The 18884-nt window shown below is 38.8% G+C and overlaps 1 protein-coding gene across 2 annotated transcripts; it reads left to right on the top strand.

Annotated features, from left to right (window-relative positions):
- Positions 1-1485: 1485 nt before the first annotated feature.
- Positions 1486-12777, top strand: CREBRF (CREB3 regulatory factor). 2 transcript variants are annotated; one of them, XM_009870646.1, is made up of 9 exons: positions 1486-1663; positions 2620-2745; positions 3612-4695; positions 5407-5508; positions 9129-9323; positions 11197-11386; positions 11833-11906; positions 12295-12417; positions 12662-12777. In XM_009870646.1, exons 1-9 carry the CDS (start codon positions 1655-1657, stop codon positions 12775-12777), a joined length of 2019 nt encoding a protein of 672 aa, XP_009868948.1. In that variant the 5' UTR covers positions 1486-1654. The 2 variants fall into 2 exon arrangements, with proteins under 2 accessions (XP_009868948.1, XP_009868949.1); XM_009870647.1 differs by lacking the exon at positions 5407-5508.
- Positions 12778-18884: the final 6107 nt, after the last annotated feature.

Below are 18884 nucleotides of genomic sequence, written 5' to 3'. Positions count from 1 at the left end.
AGCAGCAGCGTGGTTTTGCTCAGAACTCATGTATAGCTGGGCTTGTAGTTGCTCTTTATATTCTAGCTGCTGTTATGTTCCAATAAGTAAAGAGTTGATTACATAGTGTCTGTTTTTACCGCAGTCTGGTGGTATATGTGCTGAATATAACAAAATAACTGAGATACTATCTGAAAGTAGGAATAATCACGGGTATGCTGTCGTGCTGGTGGGAGGAGGGTTCGGAGCGTTGCTTTGCTGTAGAAGAACACTTTTTCCTTTACTATTTGTTTTTCAAAATAAGAGAATAAAGATAACCTGAGCAGATTCCACTAAAGTCCAACTTAGAAATGACAAATGAAGAATTCTGCTCAAAGAAACAAGGATATTTTAACTGATAATGCTGAAGATCTGCACAAGTAGAATGGTTCAGGTTTTTGATTATGCTCCTTCAGTGTTGCTTCTTTTGTTAAAGAGATTTTTTTTTTGTGTAAGGGTTAGGGGTCTTGCAGGCAAGCCAGACAGTAGGAAGACAGCACCTTGAAGACAGTGTAGTTGCATTAGATACTAAGGTGTGATACCATGGATAAATATTTTTATTGTTGGTTTTGATACAGCATTGTTCTTTTTTACTTCCTCTTAGCTGTTTTATAAGTCTTTTGCCCTATTTTTAGTGTAGATATAGTTACTGATGTTTGTGCTAAGGTGCTTGCTTTTCAGTTTTTCTTTACATTATTAAAATAGCCAGGATTAAGCAGGATAAGAAGCTCAGAAAAGTCATTAGGTACATACCTGAAGTAGCAGCAGGTCTATGGAAACTACTAAACTGGTAGAATTACTACTAGATAAATTGGACCCATTTCAACATGAAATTAAGAGAGATGATACTTCACTGGGCAGCTCTGAACCTGGCACAGCTTTCAGTCTGTTCCGTTGGGGAAGTCTGTCCCTTCCTTTCCTCTGCGGCTGGGCAGTGAGCGTGCCTGCTGTATCCCTCTGCCACTAGATGTTGCTCTACGAGTGATTGATATGATCTTATCTGGTGCTGGATGGATAAATCTCTTAAGAAAAAGAGGAGATATCACTGAAACAGGATTCCTGCCTATGCTGACCTTTGCCTGAGACATTTTTAGAATTTATTGGCTCTGTTATATTAGTCATAAAGATTGTTTCTCTCTTGTCTGCCCAGCAGTATGTCACTATTTCCAATTAGGCAGGCTTTTCATATGTCTCTGTAGCTCGTGGTCTTGGTAGTGAGGACAAAAGGCAACAAAATGTAACTTGGCCAAAAAGGTTTTTGTCAGAGCTCTGTTCCGTAGCATCTGTGGCTTTTTATTCGATGAAAGATGGCAGGGAAATAAAACTACTGTATGTTCTGACATGAGGAATAATCACTTTTCAGGGGAAATTTTTGCCTTTACTGCATTTTGGCTGGTTTTTAAGTACTGCCTTTTTGGTGAAGGGTTACTTACCACCTTGGGGGTTTGCTATGTTTGTTCTACATAGAAGTCTACAAATAGAAGAGCTCCATCAGGGTGAACTGAAGTTATCCTAAGGAAAAATTTCATTGCATGGATTGTGTAAACTCACTGAGGCTGAAGTAAAGCTGGAAAGGAATCCACAAGTGAATAAAACAAGAAGTTTGGAATTGGATTTGGGGAACCTGGGCTTGGAAATGCCTCAGGTAAGTCTGTTAGGGTTTTATTTGCTTCCATAAATCGTTTTTGCTTCCTTATTTTAAAAAAAAAAAAAAGTTTAAGAACAAATTTAACTGGCTTTTGGCAGGGAGAATTTATAAGCGATTAAACAGTGCATGTTTTTTAGGCCCCCAGTAGTGTCTATGGTGGAAGCTGTGTTGCTGCTCTTGGTACTGTTATTTGTTCACACAGCAAGATTCAGCAAAGTTGTCGTCTTGGAGAGGGTGGATGCCTGGAGAGCAGCCTTTTATTACTGCAGTGATTCACACATCAGCACGCTGAATGACTTTCAGCAGAGCAGTGTTTCTCCCTTCCCAGCCCTCAGGGCGAGTGTGCCTGGGAGAGAAATAGAGGTCTGGAATTAAATGTAGCAGAAAGCCTTCCTGCCCATTCCCTGCATGCCCACTCATCCTGCATAATGTTTTTTTGCAAAGTTCCACTTTGTCCCCAAGAGATAAAATGCTCTTGATGTAGTTGGAAAAGATTTTGCTTTTGTTACCACCTCAGGTGTAAGTTTTATTGGTTCTAATGGTTCCAAGAAAACAGTCAGGGCTGAAGGCCCTGCAAGTGTGTAGTAACTATTGATACTCCGAGATCTTGCCAGCAGTCGAACTCTTCTGCAAATGCTAAACATATCCCTAAACTTGGCAAACACATGAGAATTTCAAACCAACAAAAAAAGGAAAGAAGGAGCAATGCTCTTGCAGCTATATAATGAATACAGATGTGTGCTTTGATTAGAGCTGCATGTTGTTAGCTGCTCTTAAAGCGTTCTCTCGCTCTAAAAAATGACACACTTATCTGTGTAGGCCAAAGCTTTCCAGATGCAAGTATACTACAGGTTCAGAGGCTTGGATGAAACAGCAGTACTCTTTATGTTTTGTTGAAGAAAAGGATATGCCTTTATAGCATGCTTCAAATATCAGTATCAACTCTGTTGTAGCCCAGTGTGAGTGGAATGGACCCTCCTTTTGGGGACGCCTTTCGGAGCCATGTGTTTTCAGAGCAGACTCTGATGAGCACGGATCTCTTGGCAAGCAGTTCAGATCCAGACTTCATGTATGAACTGGTAGGTCATCTTTCTGTGTGTGTACTAACTTCCTCTCCTTGACTAATACCCTGAATTTGGGTCCTAATAAAGGAGTACTTGTTCAAGAATGCTAGAAGGTTATTCCTTACTGCTAGCCACTGATTAGGGAAAAGCCTAACTGCTTGTCCAGTAAATGCGATCTTCTTAATAAACGCTTGTTAAAGCAGGGCCATCAGGAGAGACTTGATATACAAGTTGCAAATAGAGCTGTGTTGACATTATGTAATGGTGCTTGGGACTCTTCCTTACAATGTTTTCTGCATGAGCCAGCTATGTGCTACTTCACCCAAGCTGTAAATGCAGGAGAAGCAAAGTAAAAGTTGACTCATGAAATATTTACACTAGCTTTTTTTTTTCACCCTACACCAAAGAAGAAAGGTAGCTCACAGTTGTTAAATGATCCTGTTAGAATGAGTTTTTCCAGGGACTGGTGAACTTCAGCATATTCTGTTAAGCACAGAACAAAAATTGACTTAAGTTAATAGAGACTAGAGCAGCTTGCCTGTGATATCCTTCATATTTTAAATACGTGGATATTGGTACGAGTCTAGTTCATGATGACCAGATGAATTTGCAATAGCAGAAGAAGAATCCATCAGCATTTTGACTTGTCTATTTAGGAATTTCTTCAGAAGGGTCTGCTGCTGGAGCATGGAAGCTGGATTTCATTCCAACCCTCAGAAGAATCTTATAGTTGGAAGTTGAGATGTTTTCATATGTTACCCCTGCCTTACACGTCACTGGAATTAAGTCCATCTTGCTACATTATGTAGAGGACAGAGATGACTGATACTTTTTTATTTTCATTATTTTTATTAATTTTGAACTTGTCTTACTATGTACAGGACAGAGAAATGGACTATCAGCAAAGCTCCAGAGACAACTTCCTTTCAATGGAGGACTGCAAAGACCTCGAGAACTTGGAGTCTTTTACCGACATCCTGGACAAAGAAGCTGCTCTCACCTCAAAGTGGGAGCAGTGGGACACCTACTGTGAAGACTTAACTAAGTACACTAAATTAACCAGCTGTGACATCTGGGGAACAAAAGAGGTGGATTACCTGGGCCTTGATGACTTTTCAAGCCCATACCAAGATGAAGAGGTGATAAGCAAAACACCAACACTGGCTCAGCTCAACAGTGAGGACTCCCAGCCTGTTTCCGATTCACTCTATTACCCTGATTTACTCCTTAGTGTGAAACAAAACCCTTTAAATTCGCTGTTACCTGGCAAAAAAATTGCCACCAGAGCAGCAGCCCCAGTCTGTTCCTCCAAGAATGTTCAGGCTGAGGCACCTTTGTCGGACTGTGTTCAGAAGGCGAGCAAACCTGCAAGTCAGCCTGCTTCCAGTACACAAATCATGGTGAAGACCAATGTGTACAATAACGAAAAGGTGAACATTCACGTTGAATGTAAAGACTATGTTAAAAAGGCAAAAGTAAAGATCAATCCTTTACCACAGAGCAGACCAGTGCTGAGCCAGACACATGCTGATGCAGCAAAGGAAAACACCTGCTATTGTGGTGCTGTAGCAAAGAGACAAGAAAGAAAAGGAATCGAGTCCCCGCACAGTCACAGTACGCCTCCTGTTCTGCCTTTTAAAGAGACTCAAGAACTGCTCCTGAGTCCACCCCAGGAAAGTCCAGGGCTTATTGTGGGAGAGAGCAGTCTTTCTGCCAGCACATCAGTGTCAGATTCTTCACAGAAGAAAGAAGAGCACAACTACTCTCTTTTTGTAACAGACAGTTTGGGTGAACAGTCGGCCAAAGGAGACCCTGAGGAGGATGAGGATGATGAGGATGATATTGAAGATGAGGACCATGATGAAGGATTTGGCAGTGAGCACGAGCTCTCTGAAAATGATGATGAGGAAGAAGATTACGAGGATGATAAAGATGATGACATCAGCGATACTTTCTCAGAACCAGGTACCAGCAATGTTGGGCTTTGTTAACGTGGAGGTTAATGGATGTGTCTGCCAAGTGGGAAAGAATGCTTTTGAGTGCTTTATAGTTACAGAGGAGCAATACTGATCTTAAGCGATGAACTTTCCTCCCAGATTTTCCAAGTGCTTTGGAAAAAGTAATTAATAAAAACTATACAAGATCTCTATTGCCCCGTTTTGAGAAAAACTGCATAAACTGTGGTCATGCAACAAAAATTAAAATAGAGAATATGGAAAACCTAGTTTGCAGCCTTAGAGCAAATACTTGCAAATGTTGTCTTTTTTCGTGGCTTGATGATAGGATGTGTGGAGTTTCCTGGTGCTTCAGTAGGTTGCTGATTTGAATTTATGCAGAATTTTATCTCTTGATACTTGGTGTGAAATCATAGGCTGAGTGTGAAATATTTTCTTAGAATCATAGAATGGCCTAGAGTGGAAGGGACCTTAGAGATCATCTAGTCCAACCTCCCTGTCATGGGCAGGGACGCCTCTCAACTAGATCAGGCTACTCAAGGCTCCGTCCAACTTGGCCTTGAACACCTCCAGGGAGGAAGCAGCTGCAACATCTCTGGGCAATTGCTTCCAAAGTCTTGACTTCATAATTACTTAAGTCCTACTGTAGGCACAGTTTTCCAGAGAATCGAAAAAATACCTACCACTGAAACTAACAGAACCGTTTCTTGGTGGTTTTCAGCACTAACACTTAGTGGGTCTTCAAAGGATACTGAATTCCTCTCTTCCGCATGTAGAAATGAAGCCTTAACAACAGAATTAAGAGCTAACCTTCACCTGGAAGGTAACGAACTGGTAACGTTGTGTAAAAATAAAATCTGAAGGGAAAGGGACAGGACTGTAACCAAGTATTAGTTTCATCGTAGAAAGTACTATAATATTCACATTTGATAAATGCTTTGTAGTAAGACTGTAAGCATTAAGGTATTCAGACGTGGCAATATGTAACTTTGGGGGGGGAAAGCAGCTGAAATTTTGCCTTTTTGAAAACGGCAGCTTCCCTGAAGCTTGTCACTGTCATAATGAACTCTCAGAATAAATTATTTTCCAAGTAGATTTCCTGAGTTGGCCTTAAATTTGTTAAGCATTGTGCCCTTTATGTTATTTTCCCATGTACATAACACATTTTTATTAGCATTTTAAAACCTCTTCCTCCCTTCTTCTGAATTGAACTCCCTCTACTTTCTGGGGCTTTGAGTAGCTATTACAGCTCTGTAGCACTTGCTGTACTGCACAGTGCTTTGCAGCCCACGGAGGCATGTTGCACAGAAAGCCTGCTAACCTTGAAAAGAGGTGTCGTATTAAAATGCCAGGCGTTTAGTTGGTGAAATTACATGAACTGTTTGCCATTTGTTCTAATTTCCCTGACAATCGTTCGCTCTCGCCTTCTAAATACAACTTTGTTGCTCAGTACAGCAGCTGAGAATCTTGGCTTGTGCAAGCTTGCTGGAACTTGACATGAACGAAGCCGTTCACCTCGTGTGTGGTGATTCTAAAAGTTTCCCTGTGTGTTTTGATTATATTAGAAGGTAATGGTCCCCAGGGATTTAATTATGTCACTCTTGTATTTCATGTTGCGTTTTTACCTTTAGAGTAAAGGTAAATCCTATGGATATAGTTTCTAAAAAAAGGCATGGCACAGGAAGCTTTAACCTTCCATAGTACCAAAACCAAAATGAAAGGACAAAATCATATTACTTGCTGCTGACCCTCTTATGTATTTTTATGTTCACTTTTGATTATTCTTCTTTGTGTATGTTTTCGGGAGTGCATGAAATGCTTTCTGAAGGCATTAGTGTTGTCTGAGGAAATACTTAGATATATCGAACCTCAGGAGCTTGGAGATATGCTGAAAGTGTGACAGGCTGTTGAGCAAGTTTGGGCAACAGTGGTTTTATTATCACTGTGGTACAGATTTAGCAATTTTAATCACCTGCAAAGGTAATTTATTATGGGAATTATCAGCCCTCTTCTAGCACTTAAACCTTTTTTTGCCATTGCTAGTATATTTCACCTATGTCATTTAAGGGAAATATTTGTAAATGACTGCTTCTCCCATCAAGTAGTCAAGAGATTCCGGAAATGGGAGATGCAGCAACTGATGGAGTTTTCAGGTGCAATGGAGAAGAAACAGCTGAAAGGGAAAAGTGCTTGTAGAGACATGGAGATTGTTTAAAGGGTTGCATTGCATCTGTCCTGAGCATCTGGACCGTGCTGGGGAAAAAAGACTCACAAATGATATGACAGAAGTATGATCAAATGGCAAAGAGTAGGTTTTTTTCTCGTTTTGCTTTAGTGGGGCTATTTTTGCTTGTAATCTGGTAAAATACAGAAGTCGTATCTGTCCCATTCTCTGGTTTGCTTAATTTAACCCTGGTGAATTAAAATCTAAACCCATGGTAAGGGATGTGGACAAACACATTTAGGAGGGACTTGAGAAGGGCTTGAAAGGTAAATACAAGAACCCTTTCAGATTTCCTAGAAGCTGGCCAAAGAAAGTGAGCCTGCTGTATGATCTTTGCTAAGAGGAGAACGAAAGGAAGATGAGTGCAGTGTAGAAGAGCTGTACGGATTTGTTGCACTCCTGTATGGTCCAGACTAGGTTAGGACATTGTGCACTAGATTATTCTCTGTAACTTTAGAGTGATAGCTGGTCAGTGCTGGAGCTGCAAGGCAGGATGCATTAAGTCAACATAATTTAAGTTGCTAACTTAATTATAGTTTAAATAAGCAAACAGGAAGTTTTGGGTTTAACCTTGTACATTTGTACACACCAGCTCTTAAAGAGATTGTTTTAATCAGTTGGCTTAGTTCTGTGTTACCAGGAACATGGGCTAAATTTATACATATCTATATAATGAGTTATATAGCTTGACATGGTTTTTTTTAAAGTGGAAAGTAAGTGGTTTTTTAGAGAGTATTTTTATACTTATGCCAACAGCATTTGGGTAAAATGGAAGTACAGTTAAAATATTTATGGTATTTGAAATTATATTTAACATAAATTGTCATAATTGTGGCTATAAAGAAAAATGTTTTACAAAGCATGTCTCATTGTTTGTTTTGCCTTCAAAATACTGTCTTTTTAATAAACTAGAGAATCAAAGTAAATGAGTTGATGAAATTATTAGGAACAGAACTTTAGAACTGATTTAATCCTTCTGTACACCTAACTCTTATTCTTACTTTGGGTTATGAGGTGAGAGTCAGACCAAAGCAAGAAAGTTTTTTTTTCCTCTTTCTACTGATTTTTCAAGTGCAAACAGACTAACTGAATGGACTGTTTTAAACAGAAGAAAGTGTTATTGTGCTGCCATTAAAAGATGAAGCAGAGCTTAAGCATATGGGGTCAAGGCTTGTTAAGCTTACAGTCTGTTCAGTGCTTGGCTTTTATTTAAGCTTCATCAGTGTATGTGATGTTTTGAAATACATTTTTTTAAGTAAATGTAAATTATTTTATAGCATTTTAGTACAAAAGATGATGCAGCAGTTTGGGATTTTTTACCCTTAGCGTAGGCCGTCTGTTTTCTAAAGCGTATGTAGGATTTGAAAAACTGTGGTTTGTGTTTACATAATTGTGGTATAAATAGTTATGCAACGTGGATAGTACCATTACAGTTTCCATTTACTTCACAAACAGTTCATCATACGGAGCGTATCATAATATACCTGTAAAATACTGTGTAGCTTTTACCATGGATCATTTCTCTTCATCCAGCTAAAGAGGTGAGGAAGAGATTGAGCAGCTTTTATCTCCAATTTAGGTACTTTTCTAAGGGACTTTAGGTCATCGTCCCCATAAGAGCCCCGTTTCCTCTGGTCTAAGAGAGATGGGTGGTTTATTTCCCAAAGATATTCAGACTCAAGGAAGAGCAGGAGTTGGACTCAGTGATCCTAATGAGTCCCTTCTAGCTCAAAATACTCTGTGATTGAATAATTTTGTTCTCTTCAGTAGTCTTTTGCTAATCCATCTTTATTATCTGTTTTTCTTCCCATGCTTTTTTAGTAGAGATTAATTAAAATGTGGAGGCAAGTTAGGATCCGTGGACAGAACTGTAAGGATGGAAGAACACTCTTCAGCAGCTGTTGACTGTACTCTGCAGTGGTGGGATCGTGGGGGAGAAGAGCAATAGAGCTTAAGGGGTCAGAGAACATAAAGGGTCTTTCAGTACATAAATAATTTGTCTCTTTTCAACTAATGAAACAGTGTCACTGGCTCAGTGTCTATCCCTGGATTTAAGGCAAGTACCCAGTAGTAGTTGATGCTGAAAACCAAGTCTATTTAGATAATGCAAAACAGTCCTCACCTGAGGTTTTGCTGTCAGCTTGAATACTCAGTCCACCATTAAAAGGCTAAAACCAGTTTGGTCAACATTAAATAAACAATGCAATGCATTCTTTTAGGGTATGAAAATGATTCTGTGGAGGATTTAAAAGAAATGACTGCAATATCCTCTCGGAAAAGAGGTAAGCGAAGATATTTCTGGGAGTACAGCGAGCAACTAACACCATCGCAACAAGAAAGAATGCTGAGGCCGTCCGAGTGGAATCGAGATACGTTACCAAGTAACATGTATCAGAAGAATGGTCTCCATCATGGTAAGAATGGAGTCCTAGTTACAAGTGAATATCTTTTGTTCTGACACCTTCAGTAGCCGAACTCCCAGCCTTGCAAGTGCTGAGAAGTTGTGTTTTGGTCATGCAAAGAAATCATTAAAACACTCTTAAGTCTGTTGCTCCATTAGCAGAACTCTGCACAGTGTCCGAGGAAGGCACAGTGAACATACAGTAGTAACTTACAGTGTGGTTTCATCCAGTGGAAGGTGGATGAATTGAGAATTGTAACTCCCAAGAGTTCAAAATTTTCTCAGTGCAGTACTGTAAACGTACTGAATGTCGCTTGAGAGCTCATATTAAAAGTAAGCTGGAAGTGACCTGAGATGGAAGGTTCATGTTAACTGCAGTATGAACTAAAAGACAAGCAGTGTAACTGTCTTTTTGCTCCTCCCTATTTGTTTCTCCCACCTATGTGAATGCAATACAGCGAAGCAGTTCCTCTTCTGTGAGTGAGCTATTTCTCTGAAGTACCCTCTTAGAAACTTAGACCAATTGCCCTAATAACTGGGTTTTATTCCTATAACTTTTTTGTTAGCAATTTGCTCTACCCCACACATGACTAACATCACCCAGAACAAACCACTCTTAGGAATAATGTTTGTTTTCTTGTCACGAGACCTCCTTGGTAGGCTGCTCTGTTCGATTTTGGTTTGAAAGAGAAAATGAAACCAGCTCTCCCTGGCTGTAATGTTAGCGTTCCCTTAGAGCTGAAAATTACTATCTTTAACATGGTAGTTCACCTTCTATTAAACCAAAAGATGGTTTTGTTCTTGTTACTTGCAGATTTATTCAAGGAAGAAAACTTCTTTTCTTTTTTAAATCTGCTGAAATTTTATATGCTTATTTATCTTGTAATAAAATACCAGTATCTAAAGTCCCTATCACTGCTCCTTCTTATGAAAAGTTATATATTGTTACTAACAATAAATAACTAAATATTCCTTGAGGACTCAGTCTCATCAGGCACTGGGAGGAGCAATTGACCTTTAAGTCAGGTGTGTATGCAAGGGATCTGTAGGATCAAACACTGCTTAACATCCAGAAGCTACAGAATATAACAGACGCAGGATGATTTTATTTTCATATACAGACACCTACCAAGGCCATCTCCTACCTCAGATAAATCAGAACTAAATTATCAGCTCTCTGATAAGCATTTCTGGAGCAGGTTTTGTTAGTTTTAATAACATTTTCATGCAATATCTGTAACAACTGGCATTTTTAATAGAAATCTAGAAAAGGACACATGGCGTTGTCAGAGAATCTTAAGGAATAAAGATTTTTGTCTTGAATATGTGTGTTTTCTCAGGAAAACAAGGCCTTACGTAGGTTCAGACACATATAAAAGAGGTTAACTAGCCTTTATCTGGATGATTTAAGATCAGTATCATTGAAGATCATTTCAGTACCAGACCTCAACACCCTTTCATAATACAGAACTTTAGCAATAAGATTATTTAGGAATTGAATCAACCTGAATGTGCAAGAGGATATATTTGGCTGAACACATGAGTTAGCATGTGGCAGTTGAGGCAGAGCAACTGTGTTTGAACTTGTGACATACATTTCTCAGCACAGTTTTGTGTTTACTGTCTGACACATCCAGTAGCCTGACCAGCAGTATTTGCTCTTATCTGATCTGGATGTAATATGAATTGTACAAAGCAGGTTGACTGGAAATGCTCTTTTCTGTTGTGAAAGGCCGTAGAGATCACATGATTCCAGTCCATTCTCTTGTGGTAAACAAAGGAACTTAAACTGCACCCAAAAAAAATACATATGTAAGAATTTTTTTTGAAGGTTTACGTGTGTATTGTGTCACTTTCCAACGTCACTTTCTGCATATTTATAACAGGAAAATACGCAGCAAAGAAGTCCCGGAGGACTGATGTAGAAGACCTGACTCCAAACCCCAGGAAACTTCTGCAGATTGGTAACGAGCTGAGAAAGCTGAATAAGGTGATCAGTGACCTGACGCCAGTCAGTGAACTTCCCTTAACTGCCAGACCGAGGTCGAGAAAAGAAAAGAACAAGCTGGCTTCAAGGTACATGTTAGATAACGCTAGTGTGGATGAGTAAATTCGGATTACAACTGTACAATTAAGTTCTAACTAAGGTTTGTCTGAAGATTGTGCTTCATGGTGGGAGTTCCTGCAATGGGCTAATTACCAGCTGATCAAAAGGCAGGGCAGCTGATGCTTCAGAGATGTAGTTGGCCTGTTCCCTAGACACAACGATGTATTTCCACTGGAAGGTGGCTTACTTAGCTGCAGGGCAAATGACAGGTACAGTGATAAAATCCACACGTGTCAAATCTATGCAACTACAGGTAGCAGATGCTTTCACTGGAGGTGAACGAGTAGATAGATGGTTTTGCACATCACAGCTCGGGGAGTATTGGTGGATAAGCTCATGTGGCAAACAAAACAGATGCTTGTAGTATTCTAAAATTTTTGTTAGTGTTCTAATTCTTCCCCTCTTCTTACTATAGGGCTTGTAGACTAAAAAAGAAAGCCCAGTATGAAGCCAATAAAGTAAAACTCTGGGGTCTCAACACGGAATATGGTAAATACAACTCTTCATGTCTTAATTTTTCTTTTGTTCAGACGAGTCTGTGTTTTGCACCATCATGTAACCTGGGGCATACCTGGCAGTTTATGGAGAAAACAGAGTTGGTACAAACCCAATAATTTTGTTGGTACAAAACCAGTGTATGTAAATTGGGTTACCTGCAGTGTTGAGCTACTTTACAGATGTAAATTATGTAAATGAATGCATGTAACGTAAACATTTTTGGAAATATGTTTACAGATGTAAACTATTACATCTTAATTTTACAGTAAGTGTGATGTGACACCTTTTACCCTGACAGATAACAGTGTGTGGAACTGTGGATCTTTTGCTCCAGGAGGAAAGTGCTATAAATCTAAAAAATGGGTTTTTTTGTTTGCAGATAATTTACTGTTTGTGATCAACTCCATTAAACAAGAAATAGTTAATCGGGTGCAGGTACCTAAAGATGATAGGGGAGTCAACATGGAACAGAAGTTGAACATACTCATTAAAGACACTCTTGGTAAGCAGTAAACTTAATGTATTTGCACGTATGTGAAGAGACGTAAGGTCTATGATACGTTAGATTGCAAACAGTTTCTGGAACAGAGAAAAGAAAGAAGTGCTTCCTAAATTCAGTTGTCTGTGCCTTTTGGTTGGTTCATAACCAAAGTGATCATCGGCTTGGTATTACTTACAGGAATATGCGAGTACATGCAATGAATAGTAGCAACGTTACAGTGTGTTTTCCTGCCCTCCCTTTTTAGGACTACCTGTAGCTGGACAGACATCAGAATTTGTGAATCAAGTTTTAGAGAAGACTGCAGAAGGAGACCCCACCGGTGGCCTTGTAGGGCTGCGAATACCAATGTCAAAAGTTTAAGACACGACTTCAGCTGTTCCCGTTGGTCAGATTCTACCCCGTGTTGTCACGTACTTCATTGTAAATTGCATTCTGGTCTGCATGTCAGTTTAGCACTATGTAAACACAATTAGGTTCCATTGGTTTTAAATAACAATGTAGTAAAACAAATCAAAGCATGATACGAAATGCTGAATAGCATTTTTGGACCATAATCCAGATAGTTTCAAAACTGCTTTAGGCTTCAATACAGAGAGGAGGATTCTTTTTAAAATTAAGTTATCTAGGACCAGAATACATCACGTTTTTTTAGAAGCAAAAACATGGTTTTGCTAGTAAAAATTCTTAGCGTATGCCAGACGTTGTGACAGGTTTATGCTCCAAGTAAAATAAGAGGAAGCATTTTTTTTTGTAAAGCTGTCACTTTAGAGAGATTTTTCTTCTTTTTTTTTTTTAATAATTGGATTTACTTTTATTCTTAAAAACCAATAATCTTTCATAGCAACCATTAACTTGTACATAGCACACATGGCATTAGAGCTAGTGTGCCATATAAGACTTTAATTTTCTGAGCTTAATATAGTAATTTACATGTCTGTGTAAGCAAGAGAAACAAAAAAAAGTATATTCTTTGTGCCTTGTATTTTGGGGGGAGAGCTATCAATATAAGCTGGTGAGGTTTTGTATGAAGAAAACCCTGAGGGGAAAAAACAAGATGTATAGATGGTAAGGTTATAGGTTTTTAATGTATTTGTTCCAGCTCTTAAAATTTTTGAATGTATATAGGAATATGTTGAAAATGTAGATATATGCCACAGAGTCTATGTATTGTATAAAAGATGGCTCTAGAAAACTCAATTTCGGTACTTTGGCCGGAAGAAAACAAATACTTGCACATTAATGCGATTGTTTATTTTTGTACCAAAGACAAATGCAACTGATATGGCGAACTGCCAGTCTAAGTAAAGTTTTGCACAGCTTACATGATACTGTACTGAATGTAAAAACAAAAGAAAAAAAGAAAAAAAATTAAAGGTCAGGGTTAGGGATCTTACTGAACTGTGAATTTTTTTGTTTGGGTCCAATTATCTACAGAAGGAGCATTCATACATAACAATATTATTTTGCTGTTCTTGTACTTCGCTTCCATGGTAGATAAGTTGGTGGCCATCTCGGAGTCTTTAAATCTTTTTTCTCTGCACTTACTGTAGGAGATTTTAATATATTTGGATTTTAGTAAGCTATTGGTAAAATAGTTTTCAACTTTGAGAATTTAAAAAAAACCTATTTAGCTTGTTGTAGTATACTTCCACCAAACAACCAAAATAAAATTATTTTTATTGTAATGTGTATATATGTAAAGAGAAGAAAGAGCTACAAATATCTAATTCCTTAGTTGCCACTTTTCCAGTTGATGTATTATTATGCATGTGATGTTTCCAAGGATCAACACAGGCTTCAAAACAAAAAAAAAATTTATAGACTTTTATATTTTTGTACAGGTATTTCGAAACTAGCTTCTTCAACCTTATATGTGACTTATTCTTGTTAATTCAGTAGTTTCTATGATTGAGGAATATTAACACAGTTCTTATTTGCTCTTCTGCTAATAAGAGTTGGCTTTGTAGTCAGTGTTAACGTACAGATTAAAAGCTTTAGCCTTTGATGAGAAAGTCCTTTATCTCAAGGCAAGATCATTCTCTGGTTTCATGGACCGCCCCCCTTTTCCTCCCTGTTCTTTCTCTCCCTATTTAAAAATGACAAAACACTGTTTACTGAAAATAGAAATACCAAATATTTTCAAATGTAGCTGCTGAAAAAAAAAATGCAAAAGTCCATGAAGGCTTTCTTCCCGCTCCCTTTGGGGAATTTTCTCCGCTTCATTTCTAGTTCGTCTAAGTTTGTTTGTACTGTGATTCCTTTTTGTTTATAAGTAGATTATTTTTATATCCAAGCTTGTACTATAAAAAAAAAAAAGTCTGAATCGGTAATAGTGCAGTAAGAGTGGCTGATGAAGGTGGCAGTCCTGCCACCGCCTGTGAGTGTGCACAGAGCTTACTTTGTATCTAAATATTTTGGAAGACTCAAAAGGGAGGAGGAGGCCAGAATACCACTACTGAGCTGTACAGAAAAGTCTTTCCTACAGGAGACTGAACAAATACCCAGGGCAACTTAGGGAAAACTCTGTAAATCCACTTAAGACTTGCAAAATCTGAGTGGAATGTGGGTGGGTTTGTTTCAGGTGGTTCTGTTGTTGTCGTTAGGGTGAGGTGGGAGTTGGCTGCTGCTCCACAGAGTGGGCCAGATGTGTTCCCGTGGTCATGATCGCCGACGTTGCAGTTAGTCCAGAGGTGTGCACGGCCGTAAAACCCCGACAAAGAATGTCTCTTGTGACGTTCAGGCCACGCCTGTACCAAGATTTGAATGCTGCTGTTCCTTTCCGAGGAACGGAGTTAATCACTGCTCAGATAGGAGAGGTCCTTACGCTAGATCCAGACTGTGCAGGCAGGGCAGCGTTTCTCAGCGTTGAGAGCAGTTTTGCAATCGGATACAAACTTCTATGACAAATTAAACTGACAAGGTATTAAAAAGCCCCTTTTTCACTGCTCAGACGTACTGGGCGAATATAACTTTATAGCTTTTTATTTTTGTCTGAAAACCAGAATATGATTTTGGTCTAGCATTTCAGAGTAGACTTTGAATCTTTAGTGAATTCCATACCCTTGCATTTCAGTGTTTTCTACGTATTATTTTAAGTTAAAGCTTTTAAATAGTTGAGCTTTTTAATGTTGACACTTTATTTTGTAACTATTTATATGTATGTATATCTTAGAAAAGCACTTTGTTTAAAAAAAAAAAAAAAGAAACTGCGTTTTATATGATTCCTGCCACTTGCTGCTAACTCTGGGCTGGTCAGAATGCTGCAGCGATACTTGATATAAATAAAACCTGGCAGTAAAATGTAGAGTAAAGATAAGACCTTCTGCTGGTTTAACTTTATCATAAAGGTGACATAGGCAAGCTGTGCAGCTTTACATTTTAACCAGGGGACTCTGTGGCATTTAAACCGTCTAGAAATGGTTGTACTTTAATGCCAGTAACAATCTGCTTCCTCTAGTGTCATTAAAATATATACATTTAGTGTATACTTATCACAAACAAAGATCTTATAAGGGTATAAAAACCAACAAATGTACATGTTCTGTTTTTTGGCGATTGTGGCATGCATTTTTGGGTGATCTTTAGAGAATACCGTTTTCTAAAGATTTTCAGTGTTCATACATGGTATGTGGCTCTTACTGAAGTCCTGGATTTTTTGGTTTTTTGTTTTTGAGTGTAGGCATTGTGAATATTCACTTTTAATCCTATATCCAAAAACAATTACACGTTCTTGATTTAATACAAACAAAAGCTCTTCCTTTTTCTGATACACTGGATTCTCTAGATTTTGTTTCCACATTAAAAGTCGCTCTTGTCGAGATCTCGTCAGTCTGAACTTAGGTGCCACACTTGGAATCGATGGGCTGCTTGTTCTACTGTACCATGTATGATTCTTGTCCTTTCCTACTTCCTTCATGACAGATGATGATGTGGCTTTATATTGTGCCTTACTTGTACATCTAGAACTAAATGTTTCATTGTTCCCTCCGAACTCCTCAGACCTAACCCTTCTGAAATTGAATCAGAACTGATAAAAGCATCCTGAAGAAAGTCTGGATAGATCTGATTTCAGTTTCTCTCAGTAGTAGTCCTTTTGTATTTATATGGAAGACCAGTTTTTGAATGGCCTTGCAAAATGTGGGGGTGCTCATGAAGGGTGTTTTCGAGCCCTAAACCCCTTTTGCTAACGCTTCCTTGTATGGTTTATTGAACACATTTACTGATGCTTGGCGAGTACTTTTTTTTTGGATGAGAGAGACTTACTACTAAAGCTATGTTTACGTGTGGATGGGCTGGATTTTCTTATCATACCAGTTGAAATCATTGTGATTTAATGAAGTTGCATTGCTGTAAAGCTGATGTGAGAGTCAGGCTCAGCTGTGTTCAGTTCCTAATTCTTTATGGGTAGATTTTTTTCCCCCATACTAAGAGGGCCAGGAATATGTTTTGGTTTTTTTTTTTAATAATAAAACCCCCAAACAACAACAAAAACCTGGATTGGATGAAGGGGTTTTTAACTAAAGTAAAAGCAACCAGACACTTCTGAAATATAGTAGTGTCAGCTTTGATTTTATTTTTAAAAGACTCCCCGCCTAATATTTATCTGATATTTGCCTTCATTAATAAAACAGTTAGCTTATTCACAAAATATAAAGACTGGGTGTGCTTTTCTTTTCCATAAATCATTTAAACACAGCTATTTTTTTAAAGCTTTGAACAGCTTTATAAGGAGAATTTCAAAGGGTTGTATACAAGTTGCCTTCAGCAGAAATAGCAAATGCAATTCTGTTCCTCAAACGTGCTTGCTAGTCTTCCTGAAATTCTGTTGAGGCATAACCCAGTTATGTACCGTGAATGTTCACATCTGTATTTGGCCTTGAGACCTGAATTTCAAGAATGCATCTAATCATGATTTCATTTTCTTTCCGAGTTGGAGGCTTCAGTTGGAATCATCCAGTTAAGTGTGCTGCTAGATGTGGTCTTGGCTTGTTGACACAGCCTTGCACACAGCCGAGGTTTATTTTGTTTACCCCAGGGATCGTGTGAAGTACATTTCAAACAGTTACTGTTCCAGTGACTGATTCTTCTTTTAACTGTGTATTAAGGGCATTAGTATGTTGAGAAAACACCACTCTTAAATATCTCCAAATGTAAATGGAGATTCTTAAATGTCATTAACAAAAGATGGCGCTTCTAGGTTCTATCTTCCTCGCAGCATACAAAAATGTCTCTATCTTTCTACAACATACATTTCACAAAATGCCATGTTTTTTCCCCAGTGCTTCTGGTGTGATTAAGGTGTGTGTGTGCACACTGAATCACAATCCTCAGCCTCTGAGACATTCATGAACTTCCACAAGAGCAAATACTGACTATGCATTTATTGTCTTTCTATGAGCTGTGGAGCCAGAGCTGTTTTAAGCCATGCATTCTGTCCCCCCAAAAAAACCCCCACAAACCCACTCTAAACTTAAGAATATTTTGCAATCAGGTACCTGTGTAAATCAAATTTGGGTGAGTAAACTAGCTACTGCAAGGAGAACTTGGATTTGGTACTGGTGACAGCACACTCCACTCTGTCAAAATCATCCAATTAAGAACCCAGTAGTAGCACTAAATTTGATATTTCTTACAATGATGGATACTCGTACATTCTGATTTGAATCATCTGTCCTCCCAGAATATTATGTCCAAGTAAAACTTACTGCTCAGTATTTGTGCTTGAGTGAACTCTTAAGGCTGTGGATGTATGTGGTTGACAGGCAAAAAAAAAATAAATCATTTTAACAAAACATGGCATCCTGTTTTGCCTATGCTTGGGGTCATGATTGTAATGCTGTCCTTGATATTCTATAATCACCTTCCAACTGGAGCTCAAAAAAACTTGCTGAAAGTCTTGTCTCTGTTAGAAAATAAATTTACCTTGTTAAAAGCATGATCTGTTAAGAGTTGCAATGTTTAATGTTGGTTAATAGTTGTGCAGTTTTTATTTTTTGAAAAGAGGCACAATTTAACAATTGACTTTGTTTACTCTGTCACCCTTGATCCCTAGCACTTCTATTCAGATACAAATTCATCAATGTATGCAACATCCTTTGTAATTTAAAATAAAAATTGTGGAGGAAATACCGTCTTGAGTCATTCTCTGTGTGCAGTGACAGTGACCGGGGTGAGCTCCCTGGAGGTAAGCGCCCTCGGCTGCCTGGTGTTGTCAGGACCTTTCCCTTGGAAGGGATCACAGCTTGGCCAGGAAATAACTTGTTGTCCTACCCCCCAGGCTAAGGGCGGTCTCCCAAGGCTGCAGGGTCCGCAGGGTGGGACCATCAGGAGAACGTGCCCCGCAGCCCATGAGAACCGTCCCCATTGACCCTGCCAGCTTTGTCCAAACGAGGCTTCTGACGCGGCGCGGCCTGAGGGGGAACAAACGGCACCAGGGGAGGGTGTTGTGGCCAAAGGGGCGCTGGGCT

This window comes from Apaloderma vittatum, unplaced genomic scaffold (genome assembly GCF_000703405.1).
Source record: "Apaloderma vittatum isolate BGI_N311 unplaced genomic scaffold, ASM70340v1 scaffold36445, whole genome shotgun sequence".
In the NCBI taxonomy this organism is placed as follows: Eukaryota; Metazoa; Chordata; class Aves; order Trogoniformes; family Trogonidae; genus Apaloderma; species Apaloderma vittatum.
This window is presented reverse-complemented; position numbering and strand designations above follow the sequence as displayed.